At 43.2% G+C, this 25,030-nt stretch overlaps 2 protein-coding genes and 1 pseudogene across 2 annotated transcripts; all 3 read left to right on the forward strand.

Moving 5' to 3' along the window:
- Positions 1 to 1,260: 1,260 nt before the first annotated feature.
- On the forward strand, positions 1,261 to 3,901 carry LOC132831403 (ferritin heavy chain, oocyte isoform-like). The gene is made up of 4 exons (XM_060849528.1): positions 1,261 to 1,362; positions 2,961 to 3,107; positions 3,264 to 3,389; positions 3,755 to 3,901. The coding sequence occupies exons 1-4, from the start codon at positions 1,261 to 1,263 to the stop codon at positions 3,899 to 3,901; spliced, it is 522 nt and encodes a 173-aa protein (XP_060705511.1).
- A 10,345-nt stretch (positions 3,902 to 14,246) lies between these two features.
- Positions 14,247 to 18,594, forward strand: LOC132831436 (ferritin, heavy subunit-like). Its single transcript, XM_060849586.1, has 4 exons — positions 14,247 to 14,348; positions 16,987 to 17,133; positions 18,052 to 18,177; positions 18,448 to 18,594. Exons 1-4 carry the CDS (start codon positions 14,247 to 14,249, stop codon positions 18,592 to 18,594), a joined length of 522 nt encoding a protein of 173 aa, XP_060705569.1.
- Positions 18,595 to 21,330: 2,736 nt separating this feature from the next.
- On the forward strand, positions 21,331 to 25,030 carry LOC132831192 (ferritin, middle subunit-like; annotated as a pseudogene).

The following is a 25,030-nucleotide window of genomic DNA, read 5'->3' on the forward strand; positions in this document are numbered from 1 at the left end:
TATCACTGAACCAGATGGATTTCTGTGAAAAATCAACAATAGTTTGTTTTAACTTCATTCATGGGATAAGGGTATCACTGGCTAAGTCAGCATTTATTGCCCATCCTGAACTCCCCAGAGGGCAATTGAGAGTTGACTATGTTGCTATGGGCCTGGAGTCACATGTAAGACCAAACCAGGTCTGGATCACAGTTACTGTCCAGTGAGTCAGATAGATTTTTCCTGAAAATGGCTTCATGGTCATCATTAAACTCTTAATTCCAGACTTTTATTGAATTCAAATTCCAACCAGGTCCCCAAAACATTTGCTGGCTCTCTGGTATAATACTCAGCAATAATACCACTGCCTCCCCACCACAATCACCATCACTGAGACTTGCTTTGTATTCCAAATTAATTAGTTGAATTCTACCCAGCTGCCATGGTGGGATTTGAGCTCATGTCCTCATGGAGTTAATCTGAGCCTCTCAGTGACAATACCATCATCCCCCTACAGTGTAGATTCACCGGAATGATACCAGGGCTGAAAGGCTTGAATAGTGAGGACACTTTGCAAACAGTGGACTTGAGTATCGAAGATTAACGGGTGACTATACTCGAGGTTTGGAAAATAACGAATGGGTTTGAGGAGTCAGATGGAGAGAAATTATTGCACCGTGACCAAGGAGAAGGATGCTATAATTATCATGTGACCATTCAGAGCAGTTGCTCGGAATCACCTCCTCATAAAAAGGAATCAGAAATCTGGACTCTCTTTCCCAGAAACATTGGGAGCAAATAATCTGTTCAGATCTGAGATAGTTAGGTGCTTGTTGGTTAATGGTGTGAAGGGAATGCAGGACCAATGTGGACAGGGGCAGGAAGCAACAGACCAGCCATGATATCATTAAATGGCAGCACAGGCTGACAGAGCCAAACATCCTCCTCCTGTTCCTCAGTGACAATCACTGAATGATCCAAATCTGCCTCCATTTCAAAGCTCTGATTAGCTCTAGGTATCTCACCTCACCCTATGTCCTTCATCAGTTCCTAGATTCATGGCAATTCCTGATTGTCTCTGGGTATCTCACCCCTCCCTATGCCCTTCATTGGTTCCTGGATCCATAGGGTTTCCTGATTGGCTGTCAAGGATTGTCAGTGATCATTGGGAATCATTCCTTGGTTGAGTGCAGGCTGTCCCAGGAGGATAAATACAAGAGGTAATGGGAGTGTGGCTTAGTTCTAGAGTTGTGTAGGTGATAGTGAGCAGGAATAGTGAAGATGGCCTCCCAAGTGTGTCAGAACTACCACAAGGACTGTGAGGATGCTGTTAACAAGCAGATCAACCTGGAGCTCTATTCCTCCTATGTTTACCTCTCAATGGTGAGGCTTTTGGGCTTGATAGTCCATTCCTTCTTTTCCCCCACCCCACCAACAGCAATGAGGGATGGGTGATAATTTTGAGACCTGTTAATAATGTTCCATGTTTCATAGCTGATTCTTAAATTGTATATTGCATTGGTAGAATATTTTAAGCCACTGAGTTGTCTTTTGAATGTTTCCTCCTTGTGCCTACTTTATATCCACTGAAGTGATTATTGCTAACTTTTATTGGTTGCCTTGTTAATTGACTGCTCTGTATTCAATAAATTTGGCTTTATTCTGAAGTGTTTCAGACTGGAACTAAATCTAAGACTTGTTGCATCCTCTTGGAGGTTGATCTCATGTGTAAACCTGTTCAAACTTTCAATTTTGGATAAAACTTAATTGTATGACTTTCTTATGAAATGTTAATTATTTGAGCCCTCTTCTGTCTCCTTTCTAAATGAGTATGAGGTTCTTCTATGAAGCAATAATGTGAAAATATTGTCAAAGAACTTCTCTCAATGTAGAAATGGGCCCTTTTGTGACCCAGTCCATGCTGAACATAATCCCAATCTGGACTAGGCCCACCTGCCTGCTCCTGGCCCATATTTCCCCCCTCCCCCCCCCCCCCCCCCCCCCCCCCCCCCTGACCTTTCCTATTCATGGATCCATCTAAATGTCTGCAATATGGTAACTGTAACTGCATTTACCACTTCCTGAGAAGGTTCATTCCACATTTGTGCTACCCTCTGGGAGAACTTGCCTCATGATTTTTTTTTACAACTGTTCCTCTTCATGTGCCCCCTTGTCTTGAAATTCAACTGATACTAGATGGTAACTTGGGGGTTTTGCTGCAAAGATTTGATTACATCAGTGAGTACTAAAGTTTGGGCTTCCTGAAATGGAGGTTGGGATCTGAGGTGTCTGGTCAAACTTATAAGACTAGCTCCTATTCCAATGTGCTTGGTTGTGATTATATACCCACCTGATTAGACCTTGATAAACGTAGGGATAAATGATCTGCTTTGGTCACATGAATTCATGACGACAAGAGGCCATGTGGCCCCCTGCAAACAAGCTCATTTGTTTGCATTCTGCAATCTGTTAATTCTTGATGAATGTCTTTGTCTTTGCCTAACAATACCGATCTCTAATAGGTTGGAGGTTGAGTTGCAAGATCACCTCCAGCCCCTCTCTTCCACCCATCAAAACAGATGACCTTTATTCTTAAACTATGCTCTCTAGTGCTGACCTCTACCCCACCCCAGGACATTCCTACCTTGTCCAGACCATTCAGCAGTTGTATGCAGGTTGTTTTACTATAATGTGTTTCCCTAATGTGATGGACAAAAAAGGACACTCATTCTAAAGCAGACCTCTTAAAAATGTGGCTGTGGCACAACAACTCTGCCAATACTTTAAGCACGGTTTCTAAAGTGACTTTTATCAGCATTGCACAAGAATGCAGCCATCACATTAACAAGAACTGCCGATACTCATTCTTGTCTAAGCTGAAAGCCAGCCACACAGGGTCTTGGTGAGGTTCTCAATGGGTGAGATGTGGAACTTCCCTGACTCTGCCACTTTCTCCTGGTTTCTTTTTTCTCCCTCCGCAGTCCTCTTACTTTGACCGGGATGATGTTGCCCTGCGTCACTTTGCTGAGTTCTTCAAGGAACAGTCCCATGAGGAACGGGAACACGCTGAGAAACTGATGGAATTCCAGAATAAGCGTGGAGGCAGGGTCCTCCTGCAGGATGTCAAGGTTGGTCTATCCTGCATTACAATTAACAGTACTAAATATTTGAAGCATTCATTCCCAAGGGATAATATTATATGGTTAACTTTACCTTTTTATTCCATTGTGTTTTGGCTCACATTTCATTGAGTGAAATATCTGCCTCTTCCTTTCCTCTTCCAGAAGCCAGAGCAGGATGAGTGGGGTAATGGTCTGGAGGCAATGCAGAGAGCTCTGCAGATGGAGAAGGATGTGAACCAGAGTCTGCTGGATCTGCACAAACTCTCCTCTGGCCACACGGACCCTCATGTGAGTTCCTGATGGCTGAATTTTCAGTGGTGTTGAAGGTGGAATCTGGCCTGCACTCCATGTTGGTCTCGGGCTGTGTAGGCTTGTGTTTAACAGCCAGTGTTGTTGCCTCAGTTATCAATCTGATCCTGGTGGGTGTTTGGTTTGTTCGGTGTCTGGGGTATAAATTATAGGATTGATTTTTCAGTTAAATGGAATGAGTTTGGTACTTGCATGCAAGTCCAGTTGGTGCTGCCTTCTAGAGTAGTTGTAGCTGAGAAGGCAGTTTTTAACCTGTTCTTGGAAATAGCCAGCTGTTCCACCAATCCATAACAAACTAATTCCATGTCTGTTTGATCCAAATGCACTCGCCCTCCTCCTTCCAGCTGTGTGACTTCCTGGAGAGGCACTACTTGGATGAGCAAGTGAAGATGATCAAGAAGCTGGGAGATCACATCACCAACCTGAAGAGACTGGGAGCCCCTGAGAATGGCCTGGGAGAGTACCTGTTTGACAGGCTCACACTGAGCTGAGTGGGATTCTGGAATCTCTGTTCTCTAATCCAATTCTGTTTCTCTTCTATCAAATATAGAAATAAAAGATTTATTATTGAACTAGTCTGATTAGTTTTCTGTAACTAAATTGACAAGATATAGGGAGCAAACAAGGGGGTAGCCACCTGCTTTTGGACCAGATGGATAGGGCTGCCTACAACACTTAATCTCCCAAAGATAAGTGGGCAACACATTTTCCTGAGTGAATAGGGGAGTTGCTTCCTTTTGGGTGGCTTTTTTTTTTACATTTTTAAAAAAGGTTATAGATGGCTGAATGTGTTTTTCTCCCACATTTTGCTATACCCACAGCTAGCACTTAGGACAGGAAAGAGGTCTTTCCCCTTATGACAGCTCTTTGAAAGGCTGCTAGTCTTTAGCCATGTTCTTGACAAAATGGCAGCTGTCAGATAATTCAATCACATATCACCTTCTTAAACATCCAAGGGGGCCTGATGGGAAAGCTTAAATGAGATTGCAGTCAGACTTTTCACAAAGCCCCTCAATAGTGGAGCTAGCTCAGATGCTGTCATCTCTTGTAGCATTCCCACGTAAAATCTCATGAAATACCAAACTGGGGTAAAGGGTGCCAACACTAAGTTTCTGCATTCATATGTTTCTCTCCTCATTCTGGGGAGGATTTCCTTGAGACTCCTCCAGGAGGGAAGGGGCATGATGGGTATGATCTCAAGATTGTCACAAAACCACCCTGTTTTATGGGTGGGAATTGATGCTGTATTTATGTAAGCATTTTGTCTTTGAGCAGGCTGATATTGGATAAAGAGCAGTTATAGTCAACATTGCTAGATGTCTTTACATTTGTGGAGGAAATACTTGTAATTAGCCAAAACACCCACATTCCACATAACATCTTTCCTGACAATGTACTGTTGGTTGCACAGTTACTGCAGACATGCTGAAAGACAGTTAGTTCCTTTCAGTATGGATCAGGGTATTGGGGCTGTGTTGGTAATCCTAAAGAGTTTTAGTTGACTGGAGTCTAACTGCTTGATGTTGACAAGGTGCTGTTTCTGAAAGGGTCAAGGTTGGGCTGCAATAAGCCCCACCCAGTAAAGCAGAAAATCTGAAGATCAGGAATGATCCAACATGGGTAAGACTGGATGGAAGATTATTGGGAATTGGTTCAGAGATGGGAGACTGGGAGTCAGTTGTGTACTCCAATGGGCAGGAGGGGGCTAGTTATCTCTTTTTCCCCCAGGAATCTCAGCCTTTCATTGTATTTCTAAATGACATCCGCAAAGAAATAGAGATACATATCCATGTTTCCTGATGAGGTGAGCTAGTAAACATCGTTGACAGGATTGTCATGATTCAGAAGAAGGCCATTCAGCCCATCACATTTGCCCTAGCTGAGTATTTTAACTTTGTGTTTATTTCTGTAGAACCTGGCCTATTGTTCCTGTTTAAGTGCCTAGTGCCCTCTTGAACCTGCCTCTCTCTGCCATATAGAAGCAGCAGGGACTAATAAAGCAAGTGGACAATATTGCTCAATTGAAGTTAATCTGAGGAAGAGTACTTTAGACCAAGATGGAGAAATCAGAATGGTTTGGAAATGGAGGAGCGAGGAGAGAAATGTGTGCAGAAATTAAAACTTGCGGAGTGAAGAAGATGCTTATAAAATGCTGATTGCATTTTTGTCTTCATCACAAGGTAGTGGAGCCATTGTAAACCATTGAATCCCTATATCGTAGAAGCAGGATATTCAGCCAATTATGTCCACACCAGTCTACTGAAGAGCATCCCACTCAGACCAATCCCATCCTTATAACTCCATATTTCCCACGGCTAACCCATCTAATCTGCACATCCTTGGACACTCCACCTAACCTGCACAACTTTGGACTGTGGGAGGAAACCAGAGCACCTGAAGAGGCTGTCGGTGAGAAGGCCAATCCCTGCTCTCCAGCCCTCACTGCCCAGAAACTAAACGGTTTCTGACCATCACAGAGGCAAGTCAAGAATGAACGACATTGCTGTGGGTCTGTAGTCACAGATAGGCCAGAGCAGATTTATTTCCCTAAAGGATACCACTGAACCAGATGGATTCCTGTGAAAATCAAAGATTTTTTTTTAAAGTTCATTCATGTGATAAGGATGTCACTGGCTAGGTCAGCTTTTATTGCCCATCCTGAACTCCCCAGAGGGCAACTAAGAGTTAACTATGTTGCTGGGGGTCTGGAGTCACGTGTAAAACCAGACCAGGTCAGGATCATAGTTTCCCTCCAATGAACCAGATGGGTTTTTCCTGACAATGGCTTCATGGTCATCATTAAATTCTTAATTCCAGACTTTTATTGAATTCAAATTCCAACCAGGTCCCCAGAACATTTCCTGGCTCATTGGTATAATAGTCCAGCAATAATACCACTGCCTCCCCATCATGATCACCATCACTGAGACTTGCTTTGTATTCCAAATTAATTAGTTGAATTCTTCCCAGCTGCCATGGTGGGATTTGAACTCATGTCCTCATGGTGTTAATCTGAGCCTCTCAGTGACTGGCTCAGTGACAATACCATCATCCCCCTACAGTGTAGATTCACCGGAATGATACCAGGGCTGAAAGGCTTAAATTGTGAGGACACTTTGCAAACAGTGGGCTTGAGTATCAAAGATTAACGGGTGACTATACTCGAGGTTTGGAAAATAACAAATGGGTTTGAGGAGACAGATGGAGAGAAATTATTGCACCGTGACCAAGGAGAAGGATGCTATAATGATCATGTGACCGTTCAGAGCAGTTGCTCGGAATCATCTTTTCATAAAAAGGAATCAGAAATCTGGACTCTCTTTCCCAGAAACATTGGGAGCAAATAATCTGTTCAGATCTGAGATAGTTAGGTGCTTGTTGGTTAATGGTGTGAAGGGAATGCAGGACCAATGTGGACAGGGGCAGGAAGCAACAGACCAGCCATGATATCATTAAATGGCAGCACAGGCTGACAGGGCTGAACATCTTTCTCCTGTTCTTCAGTTACAATCACTGAATGCCTCCATTGCCAAGCTCTGATTGGCCCCAGGTATCTCACTTCACCCTGTTGCTGTCACCAGTGCCTGGATTCATGGAGATTCCTGATTGGCTCTGGGTATCTCATCCCGTCCTATGCCCTTCATCGGTTCCTGGATTCATGGGAATTCCTGATTGGCTCTCAGGGATTGTCAATCATTATTGGTGAATCATTCCCTGGTTGAGTGCAGGCTGTCCCAGGAGGATAAATGCAAGAGCTAATGGGAGACAGGCTCAGTTCTAGAGTTGTCTAGGTGATAGTGAGCAGGAATAGTGAAGATGGCCTCACCAGTGTGTCAGAACTACCACAAGGGACTGTGAGGCTGCTGTTAACAAGCAGATCAACCTGGAGCTCTATTCCTCCTATGTTCACCTCTCCATGGTGAGGCTTGTGGACCTGGTGGTCTATTCCTTCTTCCCCACCACACCATGGGCTACTAGGGATGGGCAATAATTCTATTCCTGCCAATGATGCCTGTGTCCTGTATGTTTCATAATTGACTTTTTTCTTAAGCCACTGAGTTGTGTTTTGAATGTTTCCTCCTTCTACCTACCTTCTATCCACTGAAGGGATTACTGCTAACTTTTACTGATTGATTGCCTTGTTAACATGCTCTGTATTCTATAAACTGTTTCAGTATGAAACACTTCAGAATAAAATTAATTCCAAGGTTTCTTGCATCCTCTTGGATGATGTCATGTATAAACTTGCTTAATTTGTCAACTTTGACTAAAACTTAATTGGATGACTAACTTGTGAAACATCAACTATTTGAGCCCTCTTCTGCCTGTTTTCTAAATGAGTATGATCATGTTCTGTTGGCCTTAATCCTGGCTTCTTCCATGAAGCAATAATGTGAAAATATTGTCTAAGGGCTTTTCTCAAAGTGTAGAAATGGGCCATTTTGCCAACCAGTCAATGCTGAACATAATCCCAAAATCGACTAGTCCCACTTGCTGTTCCTGGCCCATACCCCGCCGAATCTTTCCTATCCCTGTATCTATCCGAATGTCTATAATGTAATTGTACCTGCATTACCACTTCCTGAGGAAGTTCATTTCACATGTGAGCTACCTCTGGAGAACATTTGCCTCATATCTTTTTTAAACTTCTCTGCATGTGCCTACTTGTCTTGAAATTCAACTGACACTCGAGGGCTACTTGGGGGTTTTGGTGAAAGGATTTCTAATTACATAACTTCATTTGAGTACTGAAATCTTGGGTTTTGTGAAATGGAGGTTGGGATTGAGGAAGTAATGGCTATTGAGGTGCCAGGTCTAAGTTACAACTGGTTAGCCCCCAGTCTGACATGCGTGGTTCTGAGGGGTTGATTAGATTAGGTTCCCTAGAGTGCAGAAACAGGCCCTTCAGCCCAACAAGTCCACACTGACCCTCCAAAGAGTAACCCACCCAGACTATTTCCCTCTGGCAATTTAGCGTAGCCAATTCTCCTGACCTGCACATCAACATCAACTCCACACACAGTTGCCCGAGGCTGGAAGTAAACCTGGGACCCTGGTGCTGTGAGGCAGCAGTGCTAACCACTGAGCCACTATGATCACCTCCCCCACAAAGAATTTGGTAAGTGTAGGGCTAAATGATCTGCTTTGGTCACAAATTGACAACAGCAAGAGGCCACGTGACCCCCTGCACACATGCTCAACTCTTTTTCAGATAACTGTGCCTCTGCCTGATGCCTACACAAATAGGTAAGAGGTTGATATTCAAGATCCTATCAAGCCTCTCCTCTCAACCCATCAATGCAGATGGTCTTTATATTAAACTATGCTTTCTAGTTCTGAACTCTACCCAACCCCAGGACATTCCTACCTTGTTCAGACCATTCAGCATTTGTATGCAGGTTGCTTTGCTCTAATGTGTTTGATAAATTATGGACACTATTTCTAAAACATGAACTCTTAACATGTGTTGGCTGCAGCACAGCTACTTTACCAACACTTTAAGCACTGTTTCTAAAGTGATTGTTTGTATAACGTGGCATTACATAAGAATGCAGCCATCTCATTATGAAGAACTACCTATACTCATTCTTGTCTAAGCTGAAAATAGGCTACACAGGGTCTTACTGATGTTCTCAATGGGTGAGATCTGGAGCTTTCCTGACACCACCCTTTTTCTCTCCCACAGTACTCTTACTTTGACTGGGATGAAGTTGCCCTGCGTCACTTTGCTGAGTTCAAGGAGCAGTCCCATGAGGAATGGGAACATGCTAAGAAACTGATGGGAATTCCAGAATAAATGTGAAGTCCTCCTGCAGGATGTCAAAGTTGGGTCTATCATCCTACATTACAACTAACAATACAAGACTAGCATTTGAAGCAATCATTCCCACAGGCGTAATGCTATTTGGCACAATATTCGTAGTTACCTTTTCATCTTATTCCATTGTGTTTTGGTTCATGTTTCACATTGAATGAAATATCTGCCTCTTTTCTTTTCCAGAAGCCAGAGCAGGATGAGTGGGGCAATGGTCTGGAGGCAATGCAGAGAGCTCTGCAGATGGAGAAGGATGTGAACCAGAGTCTGCTGGATCTGCACAAACTCTCCTCTGGCCACACGGACCCTCATGTGAGTTCCTGATGGCTGAATTTTCAGTGGTGTTGAAGGTGATATTGGAATCTGCCCTGCACTCCATGTTTTTAACATGCTTTTGTAAATAGCCAGCTGTTCCACCAATCTACAGCAACAAACTAATTCCATCAGGTCTGTCTGATCCAAATACTCAATCACCCTCCTCCTTCCAGCTGTGACTTCCTGGAGAGGCACTACTTGGATGAGCAAGTGAAGATGATCAAGAAGCTGGGAGATCACATCACCAACCTGAAGAGACTGGGAGCCCCTGAGAATGGCCTGGGAGAGTACCTGTTTGACAGGCTCACCCTGAGCTGAGTGGGACTCTGGAATCACTTGTTCTGTAATTCAATTCTGCTTTTGTATTGAACATGGAAATAAAAGATTTATTATTGAACTAGTTTAGTTTGTTTTCTGTAACTGTATAGTCAAAATTTAAATCTGAATAAATTGATTTCCTAACTGGCCTGACCCAACCACTCCCCTGTCCATATCTCTGTAAGGATTGGTTATTGGTTGTTTGTATCAACAATTTGGATATGGGGAGCTAACTTTGGGGTAGCCACATTCTTTTGGACCAGATGGATAGGGCTGTCAACAGGGCTTAATCTCCCAAAGATATTTAGGGTAAGTAAGTGAGCAGTACATTCCCCTGAGTGAATTGGGATGTTGTCCCTTGTGGGTGGCTCAGGCAGAACCATCCCTACCTTTGTTTTAAAAATAGGTCACCTGCAGGCCCCGGTGGTGGCAGAGGTAAAACATGGACTTTCTGCTGCCCAAATAATACAGTTTGTCTATAGACCTAATTATAGTGCTTGAGGTCAATGCACTTTTTGGTGTCGCTGTCAAAAACAGATGATTGATGACACATCATAGCAGTTGTTCAGGACCTCAACATCAGCTCAATGCTCTAAATCTGTGTACTGGCTTTTTTTTAAATAGTAAATTCCTCTCATTGAAATTTATCTCCTCTTTGCTGAATGCAATGGCTACCCATGGAAGGTCTAGCTGTTTCAGTCAAAGCTTTGACTGAAAGGATACCAGTTCCTGAACTGGCCTTCCAATAGCCTAGATGGCTAGGAATGTGGTTTTTAGTGTTTTATTCGGTGAACCCCACAGCTAGGACAGTGAGTAAGAGGGCTTCCCATTATGACAGCTTTCCTAAGGGGCTGCTTGTCTCAAGCCATGTTCTTGATAAAGTGGCTGCTGTCAGTTAATTCATTCACATGTCACCTCTTTAAACCTCCAAGGGGCCTGATGGGAAAGGAAAAGTGAAATTGCAACTAGATTTCCCACAACTTCACAGACTAGTGGGGCTCGCTCCTATGGCCTCGTCTGTTCCTGCAGCATTACCAGGTGAAATCTCAAAAAGTATCAAATTTGGGAAAACTCACTAAGTTTCTGCATTCATAAATTTCTCTTCATTCTGTGGAGGATCGACTTTAGACTCTTCCAGGATGGAAGGGGCAACATAGGGACAATCTCAAGACTGTCACAAAACATTCCTGTTTTATGGGCTGGGCGGTGGGGATTGGTGTTGTATTTATCTAAGCACTTTTATTGTGCTTCAGTTGGAGAAAGGCTGATGTTGGATAAAAAGCAATTCTATTCACCTCAGGCTAGACATCTTACTTTTGAGGAGGAAATGCTTGTAATGAGCAAAAACACACACTCCTTCCACATGTAACATCTTTCCTTACAATGTACTGTTCGTTGCACAATTGCTGCAATCTTTCTGAAAGACAGTCAGTCCCTTTCAGTTAGGGATCAGTGTATGAATGCTGTTATTGGGGCTGGTTCGGGAATCCTGAAGAGTTTCTTGTGTTGACTGGAGTCTAACTCTGCTTGATGTTGGCAAGCTACTGGTTCTGAAAGGGTTAAAGTTGGGCTGCAATAAGCCTCACCCAATGTGATGATTTCAGAAGGACTTGAGTCAGTAAATGGGTGGCACGGTGGCACAATGGTTAGCACTGTTGCCTCACAGCGCCAGAGACCTGGGTTCAATTCCTGCCTCAGGCGACAGACTGTATGGAGTTTGCACATTCTCCCCGTGTTGGCGTGGGTTTCCTCTGGGTGCTCAGGTTTCCTCCCACAGTCCAAAAATGTGTAGGTTAGGTGAATTGGCCATGCTAAATTGCCCATAGTGTTAGGTGAAGGGTTAAAATGTAGGGGAATGGGTCTGGGTGGGTTGCACTTTGGTGGGTCGGTGTGGACTTGTTGGGCCGAAGGGCCTGTTTTCACACTGTAAGTAATCTAATCTAAAGCAGGAATGATCTGAAATGGGTAAGACTGGAGAGAAGATTATTGGGAATTGGTTCAGATGTGGGAGACTGGGAGTAGGTTATATACTCCGATGGGCAGGAGGGGGCTAGTTATCTCTTTCCCCCAGGAATCTCAGCCTTTCATCGTATTTCTAAATGACGTCGATGAAGAAATAGAGATACATATCCATGTTTCCCAATGAGGTGACCCAATAAATATCACTGACAGAATTGTCATGATGCAGAAGAAGGCCATTCAGCCCATCACATTTGCACCAGCTCTCTAAGCATTTTACCTTTGTGTTTACCTCCTGCCCGTTCCCTGTCACCTGGCCTGTTGTTCCTGTTTAATTGCCAAGTGCCCTCTTGAACACTTCTGTTGAACCTGCCTCTGCCACACAGAAGCAGCGAGTGGACATATTGCTCAATAGAATCTAATCTGAGGAAGAGTACTTTAGACCAAGATGGAGAAATCGGAATGGTTTTGAAATGGTGAAGAGTTAGGAGGGAACCAGACACAGAGAGTGTTGGGGACCTACATGCAGAAATTATTAAAAACTTGCGGAGAGTGAAAGAGATGATATTAAAATGCTAATTACATTTTAGTCTTTATTGCACAGCAGTGGAGCTGGAATGTAAATCATTGAATCCCTACATTATAGAAGCAGGCCATTCAGCCCATCACATCCACACCAATCCTCAGAAGAGCATCCCAGTACCCCACCCAGACCCATCCCATCCTTGTAACCCCACTTTTCCCATGGCTAACCCACCTAGCCTGCATATCCTTGGACACTCCACCTAACGTGCACATCTTTGGACTGTGGGAGGAAACCAGAGCACCTGAAGGGGACCTGCGCAGATATACAGAGAATGTGAAAACTCCCACAGTCAGTCGCCCAAGGGTGGAATCAAATCCAGGTCCCTGGCACTGTGAGGAAGCAGTGCTAACCACAGTGCCACCCATAAAGGTGTGCTACAATTGTGGAAAGTATGTGATAAATCTCATCTGCGGAACTGTAATCAGTTCTGGTACATCAACCTTGGAGCATGTTTTTCCAGTTTATCTCATGGAAGAGGCTGTCACTGGGAAGACAATCCCTGCTCTCTAGCCCTCACTGCCCTGAAACTAAATGGTTTCTGACCATCTCAGAGGCAAGTCAAGAATGAACAACATTGCTGTGGGTCTGTAGTCACAGAGAGGCCAGAGCAGATTTCTTTCCCTAAAGGTTATCACTGAACGAGATGGATATTTGCAAAAATCAAAGATAATTTTTTAAAGTTCATTCATCGGATAAGGGTGTCACTGGCTAAGTCAGCATTTATTGCCCATCCTGAACTGTCCAGAGGGCAACTAAGAGTTGATCATGTTGCTGTGGGTCTGGAGTCACATGTAAGACCAGACCAGGTCAGAATCACAGTTTCCTTCCAGTGAGTCAGGTGGGTTTTTCCTGACAATGGTTTCATGGTCATCACTAAACTCTTATTTGCAGATTTTTATTGAATTCAAATTCCAACCTGGATCCCCAGAACATTTCCTGGCTCTCTGGTATAATAGTCCAGCATAATACCACTGGGCCACTGCCTCCCCACCACGATCACCATCACTGGGACTTGCTTTGTATTCCAAATTAATTAGTTGAATTCTTCCCAGCTGCCATGGTGGGATTTGAACTCATGTCCTCATGGTGTTAATCTGAGCCGCTCAGTGACTGGCTCAGTGACAATACCATCATCCCCCTACAGTGTAGATTCACCGGAATGATACCAGGGCTGAAAGGCTTAAATTGTGAGGACACTTTGCAAACAGTGGGCTTGAGTATCGAAGATTAACAGGTGACGATACTCAAGGTTTGGAAAATAACGAATGGGTTTGAGGAGACAGATGGAGAGAAATTATTGCACCGTGACCAAGGAGTAGAATGCTATAATGATCATGTGACCATTCAGAGCAGTTGCTAGGAATCATCTCCTCATAAAAAGGAATCAGAAATCTGGACTCTCTTTCCCAGAAACATTGGAAGCAAATAATCTGTTCAGATCTGAGATAGTTAGATGCTTGTTGGTTAATGGTGTGAAGGGAATGCAGGACCAATGTGGACAGTGGCAGGAAGCAACAGACCAGCCATGATATCATTAAATGGCAGCACAGGCTGACAGAGCCAAACATCCTCCTCCTGTTACTCAGTGACAATCACTGAATGATCCAAATCTGCCTCCATTTCACAGCTCTGATTGGCTCTGTGTATCTCACTGCAACCTATGCCCTTCATCGGTTCCTGGATTTATGTGGATTCCTGATTGACAATGCCTGACAGCCAATCATCATTGGTGAATCATTTCCTGGTTGAGTACAAGCTGTCCCAGGAGGATAAATACAAGAACTGTTGGATGAGGGGCTCAGTTCTAGAGTTGTCTTGGTGATAGTGAGTGGGATTAGTGAAGATGGCCTCCCAAGTGTGTCAGAACTACCACAAGGACTGTGAGGCTGCTGTTAACAATCAGATCAACCTGGAGCTCTATTCCTCCTATGTTTACCTCTCCATGGTAAGATTCATGTGTTTTGGGCTTGAATTTAAAAGGAAGATTACACCTTCCTTTCATTCTGAGCAGGTAGTATTTTGCCAATGGCTTGGTTGTTGATACATTTTTCTGGCCCTCATGAGACCAAATGGTGAACATGTTTGACAGCTGTTGGATCCTTCCTGTGTAACTGTTTCAGTCTGAATATTGGTTTGAGGCTTCTAATGTCCTATTTGCCTTTAAGTGTGTAAATCTAGTAACTTGACTTTTTTCCAGTAAAAGTGTTGAATCAAATGGTTGTTTAGTGGCAAGCTTGTTGATATGTAACTGCTTTCTCTTTATAGCCACAACAATAAACCTGCTGAAACTTGATGGAATGCCTTGTGTGATGTGATCATTCTAGGTTAGCTATTTAGGAGAATCTTCACTCTCCTCCTGAGAAGAGTTAACTGACACTTGGCTAACAATCCAAATTGGTTGGTAGAAACATAATTGATTTGGGTTTTCTACTTAATTGTTTTGGACATGAGCCCTTTTGAAGGTTTCATGCCTGAAATATCAATCCTTCCTCCTGTTCCTTAGATGCTGCCTGACCTGCTGTGCTTTTCCAGCAACACATTTTCAGCTCTGATCTCCAGTATCTGTAGTCCTCCCTTTCTCCTAGTTTTCTACTTAATCTCCTGCTGAGGTATTATAGGGAGGATTTTCTGATCTAGTCAATATAGACTTCATTAGACTAATGAGTCTTCAGTCAACTTTCTTTAATGAAAAGTCAGGATATTTAGTATGTATAGTGAGCTGCCAATTTTGAATTCTGTTCTGATTTCCTTTTCCACTCTCTGCTTCCATGAAAGGTGTAAAACCTTTCCCCTTCAATTTTCCAACTCTGGTGTGCTGTCATGGACACCGCTGACAAGTCTGAAACTTGACCCTTGCCTCCATTTTGTAAGCTCACTGAGCCCTATCATGAAGCTTTCATAATGCAATGGATCCAGAGATTCTGACCATACCAGAGATTCTGACCATACCAGAGATTCTGACCATACCAGAGATTCTGACCATACCAGAGATTCTGACCATACCAGAGATTCTGACCATACCAGAGATTCTGACCATACCAGAGATTCTGACCATACCAGAGATTCTGACCATACCAGAGATTCTGACTTCTTCCAATGTAAGACTATTGGAATAATGTGCCCTGTGATTAGGAAGGGATTGAAAACTTTTTTTTTGGGGGGGGGGGGGAAAAGGGTGGAAAGATCTGTGCTGTGGTATCAGTCCTTCACTCCAATTATATTTCTGAAAAGAACTTTGGAGACACTAAATGTCTCCAAGCCTATAAACAGAAAACTGCAAAGTCATTAAAAATTAACCCTCTTACAGTACAGAGGGTAATCAACCCATTACATTCTGTCCTAAAAGAAGCATTACATAGCTCCAATCTCCTGCTTTTTCCCCTAACTTTTTAAATTCAAATAATAATCTGATTCCCTCCTGAATGTGCCCCAACATTTGCAGAGGGTTGCACAAACTAACATAAGGGTTTTCTGCAATTAACCCTTATTGTAATTTGCAAAAGGAATCTATGTCCACTTGAGTGGAGCAGTTTCTCCCTATCAATGGTTTTGAAAACCTGGTTCCAGGAGAACAGTCCCAATTTTGTCAACCTATAATTAGGAAACACTAAATCCAAATTTCTCTTGTTCAATGAATTGGCTTTAGGATATTGCTGTGAATTAAGCTTCTGCTGGTTTTGACTTATGGTGAATTCATACAAATCCCAGGAACTGGTCTCTAAGCAGTAAATTACACAAACCTGACCCACTTGAAGAATCTAATTTTCATTGTAATTTTGTTTTGGTTCAGATCTCTTTTTCACTTCTAATTGAAAGATCAGTCCTGCCCCTCTGACAGAGTTAACACCTTGGTGTTAACACACAGGTTTGCTCTTAGCTTTGAGGCCTTGTCTGTCGGGATCACGCAGCTCAAACTGACCTTTCAGCCCCAATTTTTTCCTGTCAACTCTTCTCAAACTGAACTGTTCTATTTGGCTTATCTTCTCCCTGCTGCCCCCCTCCCAAATCTATTCCTTTCCTTTCACTTATCCAAATGTTGTAATTGCACCAGCCTCTACTTTTTTCAGTTCATTCCATTAATCTTCCTCCTTTTCCATGGAGGAAGTTGCCCCTCGGGTCACTCTCTTAAATCTTCCCAATCCACACTTCCCAACCTATGCCCTCTGGTTTTGAACTGCACCCCACTTCTACACTCTCTCCCTCCTTGGGGAGGGGAGAAGGAGGGAAAACCTCAACTATTCACCTCTGAAATTTCAAAACTTCTAAGGTCACCCCTCTCTCCTGCACACCAGAGGGAGTAAAAGTCCCAGACCCCCCCTCAGAACTAGACTTGCTGTCCAGGTAATAACCTTGAATGCTTGTAGGCAAGCAAAATGAACTTTCAACCATTCCTCCAGTTTAATCTGTATCTTGATTAAATACTTCATCAGAATTGCTGACCTTACAAAGGACCAAAAAGCCAATTACTTTCCAAAATGTGAGCCTCTTAATTGGAAGCCAAGTGTTTGATAGTGGGTAACTTAATGTGAAGATAATACCAGTGGTTGAGAAGGTGACACCTGACTTCACTTTCCTGTTTGCAGTCCTCTTTCTTTGACCGGGATGATGTTGCCCTGCATCACTTTGCTGAGTTCTTCAAGGAGCAGTCCCATGAGGAAAGGGAACACGCTGAGAAACTGATGGAATTCCAGAATAAACGTGGAGGCCGAGTCCTCCTGCAGGATGTCCAGGTTGGATTGATTAAATGATTGAGAATTATCATCTAGAAGTCCATTTTGGCTTAATGGACTTCTCATCCAAGACGAGAATAATAATTGCTACGTAGATGGAATCTTTGGCTCAATTTTTCAAGTAATCTTGGTGTTGCCCACCTCATAGGTGGCACTTGAACTCTTAACTGGTTCTGAAGCAGGGATATTACCACTGACTCTCTCTTGACTAAGTACAATAAAATTAAGAACAGTCTTTAACTAGATAAACAAAAGCAGTTGGCCTAATCAATTACCATTGGTAAACCTGTTGGCTGTCATTTTGTCTACCCCCTCCATTGCAGGGCAAAGAACTGAAGGTGGCATGTATGGCTTGTTTAGTTTAATGCACTGGCTCTTTCATCCAAATCAATGCAGTCTAGTTTGCAGTAGATGCATCTTCTGGCTCAGGTGCTGGGATGTGTTGTTACATTGTTTGAATTGCCTGCCTTAATGCAGATGATACGTCAGATCTAGTGGAAAGCTCACCACTACCCAGTTATCTTGAACCAACAAATGGAGTGTTGTTTAGATTAGATTCCCCTACAGTGTGGAAACTGCCCTTCGGTCCAATAGTTCCCCACCAACTCTCCAAAGAGTAACCCATTGAGATCCATTTCCCTCTAATGCACCTAACACTAGGCAATTTAGCATGGCCAATCCACTTTAACCTGCACAGCTTTGGATTGTGGGAGGAAACCCAGAGTGCAAACAGTCATCTGAGGCTGGAATCTAATCTGGATCCCTGGCACTGACTCAGCAGTGCTAACCACTGAGTCATTGCTGCCACTACTTTAATTGATTTGATTGTTGATAGGATTAAAAGTCAATGTCTAACATAGCACATCCTTGTTAACTAACTTACTGATGGGTATACTTCCTTCCCCACTTCCCCTCCAGAAGCCAGAGCAGGATGAGTGGGGCAATGGTCTGGAGGCAATGCAGAGAGCTCTGCAGATGGAGAAGGATGTGAACCAGAGTCTGCTGGATCTGCACAAACTCTCCTCTGGCCACATAGACCCTCATGTGAGTTCCTGATGTATTTATGACTGGGATTTATCTTGAATGGATAAGACACTTGGTCCTTTAGCCTCTGATTTCTATGTAAATGGTGGGGAGTGCAGTATGGGAGTGGGCCATGCTTCTGGTGTAGCCCAGATCTGAGCACTTTCTAAAGGCTCTTCAGCAATCTGTCACATCACTTAACTGTCCACTCTCCATACTGAGGGGAATACCAGTCTTGGAGAAAAGTCAAGTTGATTTTGACATTAATCAGCTTCTCTCCTTGCTTTCCAGCTGTGTGACGTCCTGGAGAGGCACTACTTGGATGAGCAAGTGAAGATGATCAAGAAGCTGGGAGATCACATCACCAACCTGAAGAGACTGGGAGCCCCTGAGAATGGCCTGGGAGAATACCTGTTTGACAGGCTCACCCTGAGCTGAGTGAGATTTGTCTAATTTATGCATGAAATAGGCAGTCTGTGCAAATGACTTGTCAGTTCTCTCACCAGTTATGGAAATAAATATTTATTTCCAACTGAAGTTTGTTTACTTTTATGAAGTGATTATCAATATTAAAACTGGGTTTTGTGTAATTTGACTTGTCACCAATGACTGAAGTATGGGGAAGACTATCTCCTAACCATGACCAGTTGCTAAATATGGCTGTGCTAATGACCTAAGCCTCATTACAGCTATGCTTGCTTAATCTGTTTCAGCAGGTGCTGTACTTTATGGTTGGGGGGGGGGGGGGTGGAATCCCAGCAGCATCTATGCAAAGTGGAAGCAGCAGAGTTGACTCTCTGGTCTAGTGCTCCTTCAGAAGAGATCTCCAAGAGTAACCACTATTCACTGTAAAAGTCTCAGCTGTTGGCCAACAATCATCACACCTACTAAAGCTCTGAACAAAAATCCTTTTTGTTCCTATCAAAACTTGTACTGGGGCAGGTCACCAGTCCTTAAGTTTACTCAGTGATTGGATCAGCCAGGATTTGATTTTCCACTTTAATCTGCATTCTTGCCTTCCTAGGCTGGGGCACTTTCCCCCTCAGCATAGGAGATTGAGCGATGAACTTTTTGGAGGTTGATATATTCATGAGGGGAATAGTAAAGGTCTTTTTTCTACATAAGGGAGCTCAAATCTAGATGGCATGGGTTTAAGGCAAGAGGGAAAAGATTTTAACAGGGACCTAAAGAGGGAATTTTTCACACAGGTGGTTCATATGTGGAATGAATGGTCAGAGGAAGTGGTAGATGCAGGCAAAGTTAATAGTTTAAAGTCTGGGCAAGTACATGAATAGAAAAGGTTTAGACAGATATGGGCCCAGTGCTGGCAAATGGGACTAGTTTAATTGGGTTGGGCTGTTGGGTCTGTTTTGCATGCCGTATGACTATCTTTTTTTGAAACATCATTCTCTGTAATAACTTCCCTTCTTTCCCCTGCTTCCTTCTTCCCCCACAACCAAGAAGGTATGTGCAAATTTGGTAACTAAGTCTTTCCAGTCATTCATAAATCAGAGGTCAATCTCAGGATGTCAACTTTAAGACACCACTTGGTACATCCTGCTAACCTGGGGAAAATAAACTATTTCTGCATGTGACTAGGGTAGGCTCAAGAGACTGAATGGCCTATTCTTACTTGCCCTCTGTTTTGGAATAAAACCTTGCTTGATTGGAAGCATTTGCAGGATTCCAGAATGAACAAGTTTAAATACCTTGGAATAGGAACAGAAGGTACATGATACAAATATTAATGATAAATATTCCCATACTCATTCTTCTGAGTTTTGGTATGAAGAATGGTGTAGGCTATTTTCTAAATGGGAAAGGCTGCAGGGGTCTGAAGCACAAAGGGACTTTCAAGTCCTAGTTCAGAATTCTCTGAAGGTTAACCTGGTTCAGTTGGCAGTCAGGAAGGCATATGTAATGTTAGCAATCCTGTTCAAAAGGGGCTAGAATACAAGAGCAGAGATGTACTGCTGAGGTTGTATAAGGCTTTGGTCAGACTCTATTTGGAATATTGAGAGCAGTTTTGGGCCCTCTATCTAAGGAAAGATGTGTTGGTGTTGGAGGTCTGGAGACACTTACAATGATCCTGGGGATGAAGAACTTGTCATGTGAGGAGAATTTGAAGACTCTGGGTCTGTATTCAATAGAGTTTAGAATGATGAGGGGTGATCTAGTTGAAATACTGTCTAGACAGAGTGGATATGGAGAGTGTTTCCATCAGTAGGAGAGGCTAGGACTAGAGGGTACAGCCTCAGTAAAGGACTGACCCTTTAGAACAGAAATGAGGAATTTTAACCCAGAGGCTGGTGAATCAGTGGGACCTGTTGCCACGGAGGGCTGTGGAGGCTACACTTTTCTGTATTGAAAACAGAGGTTCATGATTGATCAGGGGTTCAAGGGTCATGGAGAGAAGGCAGGAGAGTGAGGTTGAGAAACATCTGCCATGACCAGACTCAATGGACCGAATGACCTAATTCTGTTCTTTTATCTTCATAATTTTAGTGTTCGCTTCCCCCTTCTCTCAATCCACAACTATATCCACATCCAGAGTCTGAGCACCTGAAGTTTCCTGACCTTCTTTAAATTTCCCCAATCAGTATGCACTAGAAGGACTGGAGTCAGTTATGAATACAAAGAACAAAATATCAATTTCAAAAGGTTTTATCTATCTTCTATTATAATTTGGAATTCATCGTTTCCCACACTTTTAGTGGGTAAATATTTTCCTAATCCACTTGCTGCGGGATGTTATGATACACCTACAGAGCAGATGTAGTTTGAACAAATGGCACCTGGTTTAAAGGGAAGGATATTACCACTGCACCACAGGAAGACTGACTTTTAAGGGGGACTCAGAGCTGAGGCTTATCTGATTGAAGATTTCTTCATTTTGCTTGATTAATTGTGTCCACATCTAATACCCATCCAAACCTCTCGCTATTCCAAGTCTCTGGCTCTGGGTATCAGCCCCTTCCTCAAAACTTGCTCTCCTTTGTTCATTGGTGCCTAGATTCAGAGGAGGTTCCTGATTGGCTACTAGGGATCATCAATCATCATTGGTGCTGCTGCTCCCTGTTGGGTGCAGGGTGTCCCAGGAGAATAAATACAAGAGCTTGTGGGAGAGAGGCTTAGTTTGAGTTGTCTGGGTGATAGTGAGTAGGAATAGTGAAGATGGCCTCCCAAGTGTGTCAGAACTACCACAAGGACTGTGAGGATGCTGTTAACAAGCAGATCAACCTGGAGCTCTCTTCCTCCTATGTTTAGCTCTTCATGGTCAGCTTTCATATATTTGGTGTCTTATTTGAAAACTAAGCCTCTGTTTTTACTAATACTAATTGGGTTGCAATGATGTGGTTTGAATAATGTTGTAACTCTACCCTAACATGTATATGCTGAGGTTAAAGGTGATTCTAAAAATGCTTCAAGGAGTTGGAATGTCATGTTGTGGTTGTACAGGATATTAGTTAGGCCACTTTTTGGAATACTGTTTAATTCTAATCTCTCTCCTGTATGAAGGATGCTGTTAAACTCCTGAAAGGGTTCAGAAAACATTAGAATGTTGCCAGGGTTGGAGGGTTTGAGCTATAGGGAGAGGCTTAATAGGAAGGTTATTTTTTCTTGGAATGTTGGAGGTGTGTGGGGTGACATTAGACGTTTGTAAAATAACGAATGTCATTGTAGGGTGAATGGCCAAGATTTTCTCTCCCATTGTAGGAGAGTCCAAAACTAGAGGTCATAGGTTTAAGGTGAGAGAGGAAAAATTTATAAGGGCCAACTTCACCACAGGGTGGTGTGTGTATTGAATGAGCTGCCAGAGGAGGTGGTGGAGGCTGGTACAATTACAACATTTCAAAGGCATTTGGATGGGTATATGAATAGGAAGGGTTTGGAGGGATAGGGGCCAAATATTGGCAAATGGGTCTTGATTAGGTTTAGATGTTTGGTCAGCATTGCTGACTTGGACTGAACAGTGTTTCTGTACTATACATCTTGTGGCATGGTGACAGTACCCCTTACCTTGGGCTGAATATCTGTGTGGGTTCAAATCCCACCTGCTCTGACTGACATCATGGAGCAATTTTATTTAAAATAAGTACATAAGTTTGAGTTAACCTGGTCAGGGAACACTGACCTACTATTAATAATTGCTTTTAATAAGCAAGGGTTTTATGTAAAGGTGAATTTGGACTTGGATTGAAATGATTACATTTCTGTGGTTATCAAAAATGTTGCTTTGTAGTTACTTTCCTTTCCACTAACTGAAGTATTTAGGTCTAGACCTGTGGAGTGATTAGAATTAAACTGCTAACTGGGAGAATCTGCTCTTCAATTAGTCACTGCTTTTCATTGGGGTTGTCTGTTTTAAATTGATTTTTAATTTCAGATTGAAAGCTAATCTCTAACTTGGATCTAAGCAGCATTAGTTAGCCTACCTATTTTCCACTAACATTAAAAAAAAATGAACTAGTTGATGTTATGACCCACCTCCAAAGCAGGTGAGGTTTAAATCTGGGGTTCCTGGTCGAGAGGTTGGAGCACTACCATGGCACCTCAAGCCCCCTTATTACACTAATGTTCCCTTGCCAAGGTGATAGCTCTTCCCCACCAGTATGAAGCAAATTGGGTTGGAAATGCCACAATTAAGCTTTAGTTTGCCAAATAAAAATAAACGACTGTGGATGATGGAGATCTGAGACACAGGATGTGCTGGAGAAACTCCACAGGTCCAACAGCATCAGTGGCGTGAATTGCTCTTTAATATCTTGAGTGGACTTCTAACTTTAAAAGGTCACTGAGCTTGTTACTGGATCGGGATTTCTCCAGCACTTTCTGCTTTATTCCTTCAACTTTTGCTCTTGAGGAGTTTAATGATCATAACTTTTTTTTTAAAAATAGGCGTAACATTATATTAACCTGGGCACTGTCTGACCTGATCTTTCCTCAACCTGCCGTCCTTTCTTTGACCGGGATGATGTTGCCCTGCGTCACTTTGAGTTCTTCAAGGAGTAGTCCCATGAGGAACGGGAACACGCTGAGAAACTGATGGAATTCCAGAATAAACGTGGAGGCAGAGTCCTCCTGCAGGATGTCCAGGTTGGATTGAGCATGTGAAAATTTACTGAGGCAACTCCTCCAATGAGAATTGGTAATATTCAAACAATGTTGAGAATTGGAAGCAGCCTTCATTCAGACATGAATCGGGGAGAAAAGGATGCAGTGATGAAATGTTGCCACTACCTTGAGCGATCCTAATTAAACTAAATCATAATGAACTCTGAATAAGTCAACATAGCAGGTGAGGTGATCTAATTCTCAAGGGTACAAATAAATGCAGATTAAAAGCAAGCTTATTGATCCAGAAAACCTGATTAGATAGTAAGTGTAGGATAGAAATGTAAGGTTGTTTTATGCAAAGTAATTATGGCCATCACTTAATTTCTGGCTCCTCTTGTGAATATTTAATTCCCAATATTGCTGAGGGAGAGACAGATTATCCAATTTGTGACCGTTAAATGCTGGAAAACTCAAAGAAATAATCCTATCCTTTTTTTCTTTGAAGATGTTTGAATACATTCAGAAATGTTCAGTACGTCAGTCCTGTGAAACTTCCTGAGCCTAAGATATTGGGCAAGGCATAGTGGTCAGTCTCTGTAATCCAGAATCTGAGGGTAACGTTTCTGGGAATGTGGGTTCAAATCTTACTGTGGCAGATGGTTAAATTTTAAATATCAGGAAATCAAACTGGGCACCATAGTAATACTACTGTCATTTTCATTAAAATGAAATCAGGTTCTCTAATGCCTTTTTGGGCAGGATAAAGCTGCCATCCTTGCCTGATCTGCAGTGTGTGGCATGGTGGCTCAGTGGTTAGCACTGCTGCCTCACAGCACCAGAGACCCTTTGGCAACTGTCCAAAGTTTGCACAGTCTCCCTGTGACAGTGTGGGATTCTTCCGGGTGCTAAGGTTTCCTCCCCCAGTCCAAAGATGTGCAGATTAGGTGGATTGGCCATGCTAAGTTGCCCATAGCATCAGGGGATGTGCAGGCTAGTGGATTGTCCATGTGACAGGAGTGGGCCTGGGAGGAATGCTCTTCAGAGAATCAGTGTGGACTCAATGGGCCAAATGGCCTGCTTCGTCACTGTAGAGATTCCAATACATGTGACTCCAGACTGTCAGGAATGTGACCAAGCAAGGGTCAGTCAACTTTGGTAAGGGCAATTGGGGATGGGTAAACAAATACTGGCAATGGCACCACATGTCTCAAGGGAGGCAGATGAAGAGGGAGCCGACTTCTCGGTCCCTCAGTTCTGTCAATCCTGTACAATGGTTGTCCCCATTTCTTGCTGTGATTTGTTTTTATCTGCAATAGGGCCAATGGGCAACAAAGTGGTTGGAATTGCCTTATTCTGTTTTCAGAAGCCAGAGCAGGATGAGTGGGGCAATGGTCTGGAGGCAATGCAGAGAGCTCTGCAGATGGAGAAGGATGTGAACCAGAGTCTGCTGGATCTGCACAAACTCTCCTCTGGCCACATGGACCCTCATGTGAGTTCCTGATGGCTGAATTTTCAGTGGTGTTGAAGGTGATATTGGAGTCTACCCTGCACTCCATGTTTTTAACCTGTTCTTGTAAATAGCCAGCTGTTCCAACAATCCATAGAAACCCATTCCATGTCTGTCTGATCCAAATACTCCATATCACCCACCTCCTTCCAGCTGTGTGACTTCCTGGAGAGGCACTACTTGGATGAGCAAGTGAAGATGATCAAGAAGCTGGGAGATCACATCACCAACCTGAAGAGACTGGGAGCCCCTGAGAATGGCCTGGGAGAGTACCTGTTTGACAGGCTCACCCTGGGGGAGAGCAACTAA

The sequence above is a fragment of the Hemiscyllium ocellatum genome, chromosome 33, assembly GCF_020745735.1.
Source record: "Hemiscyllium ocellatum isolate sHemOce1 chromosome 33, sHemOce1.pat.X.cur, whole genome shotgun sequence".
In the NCBI taxonomy this organism is placed as follows: Eukaryota; Metazoa; Chordata; class Chondrichthyes; order Orectolobiformes; family Hemiscylliidae; genus Hemiscyllium; species Hemiscyllium ocellatum.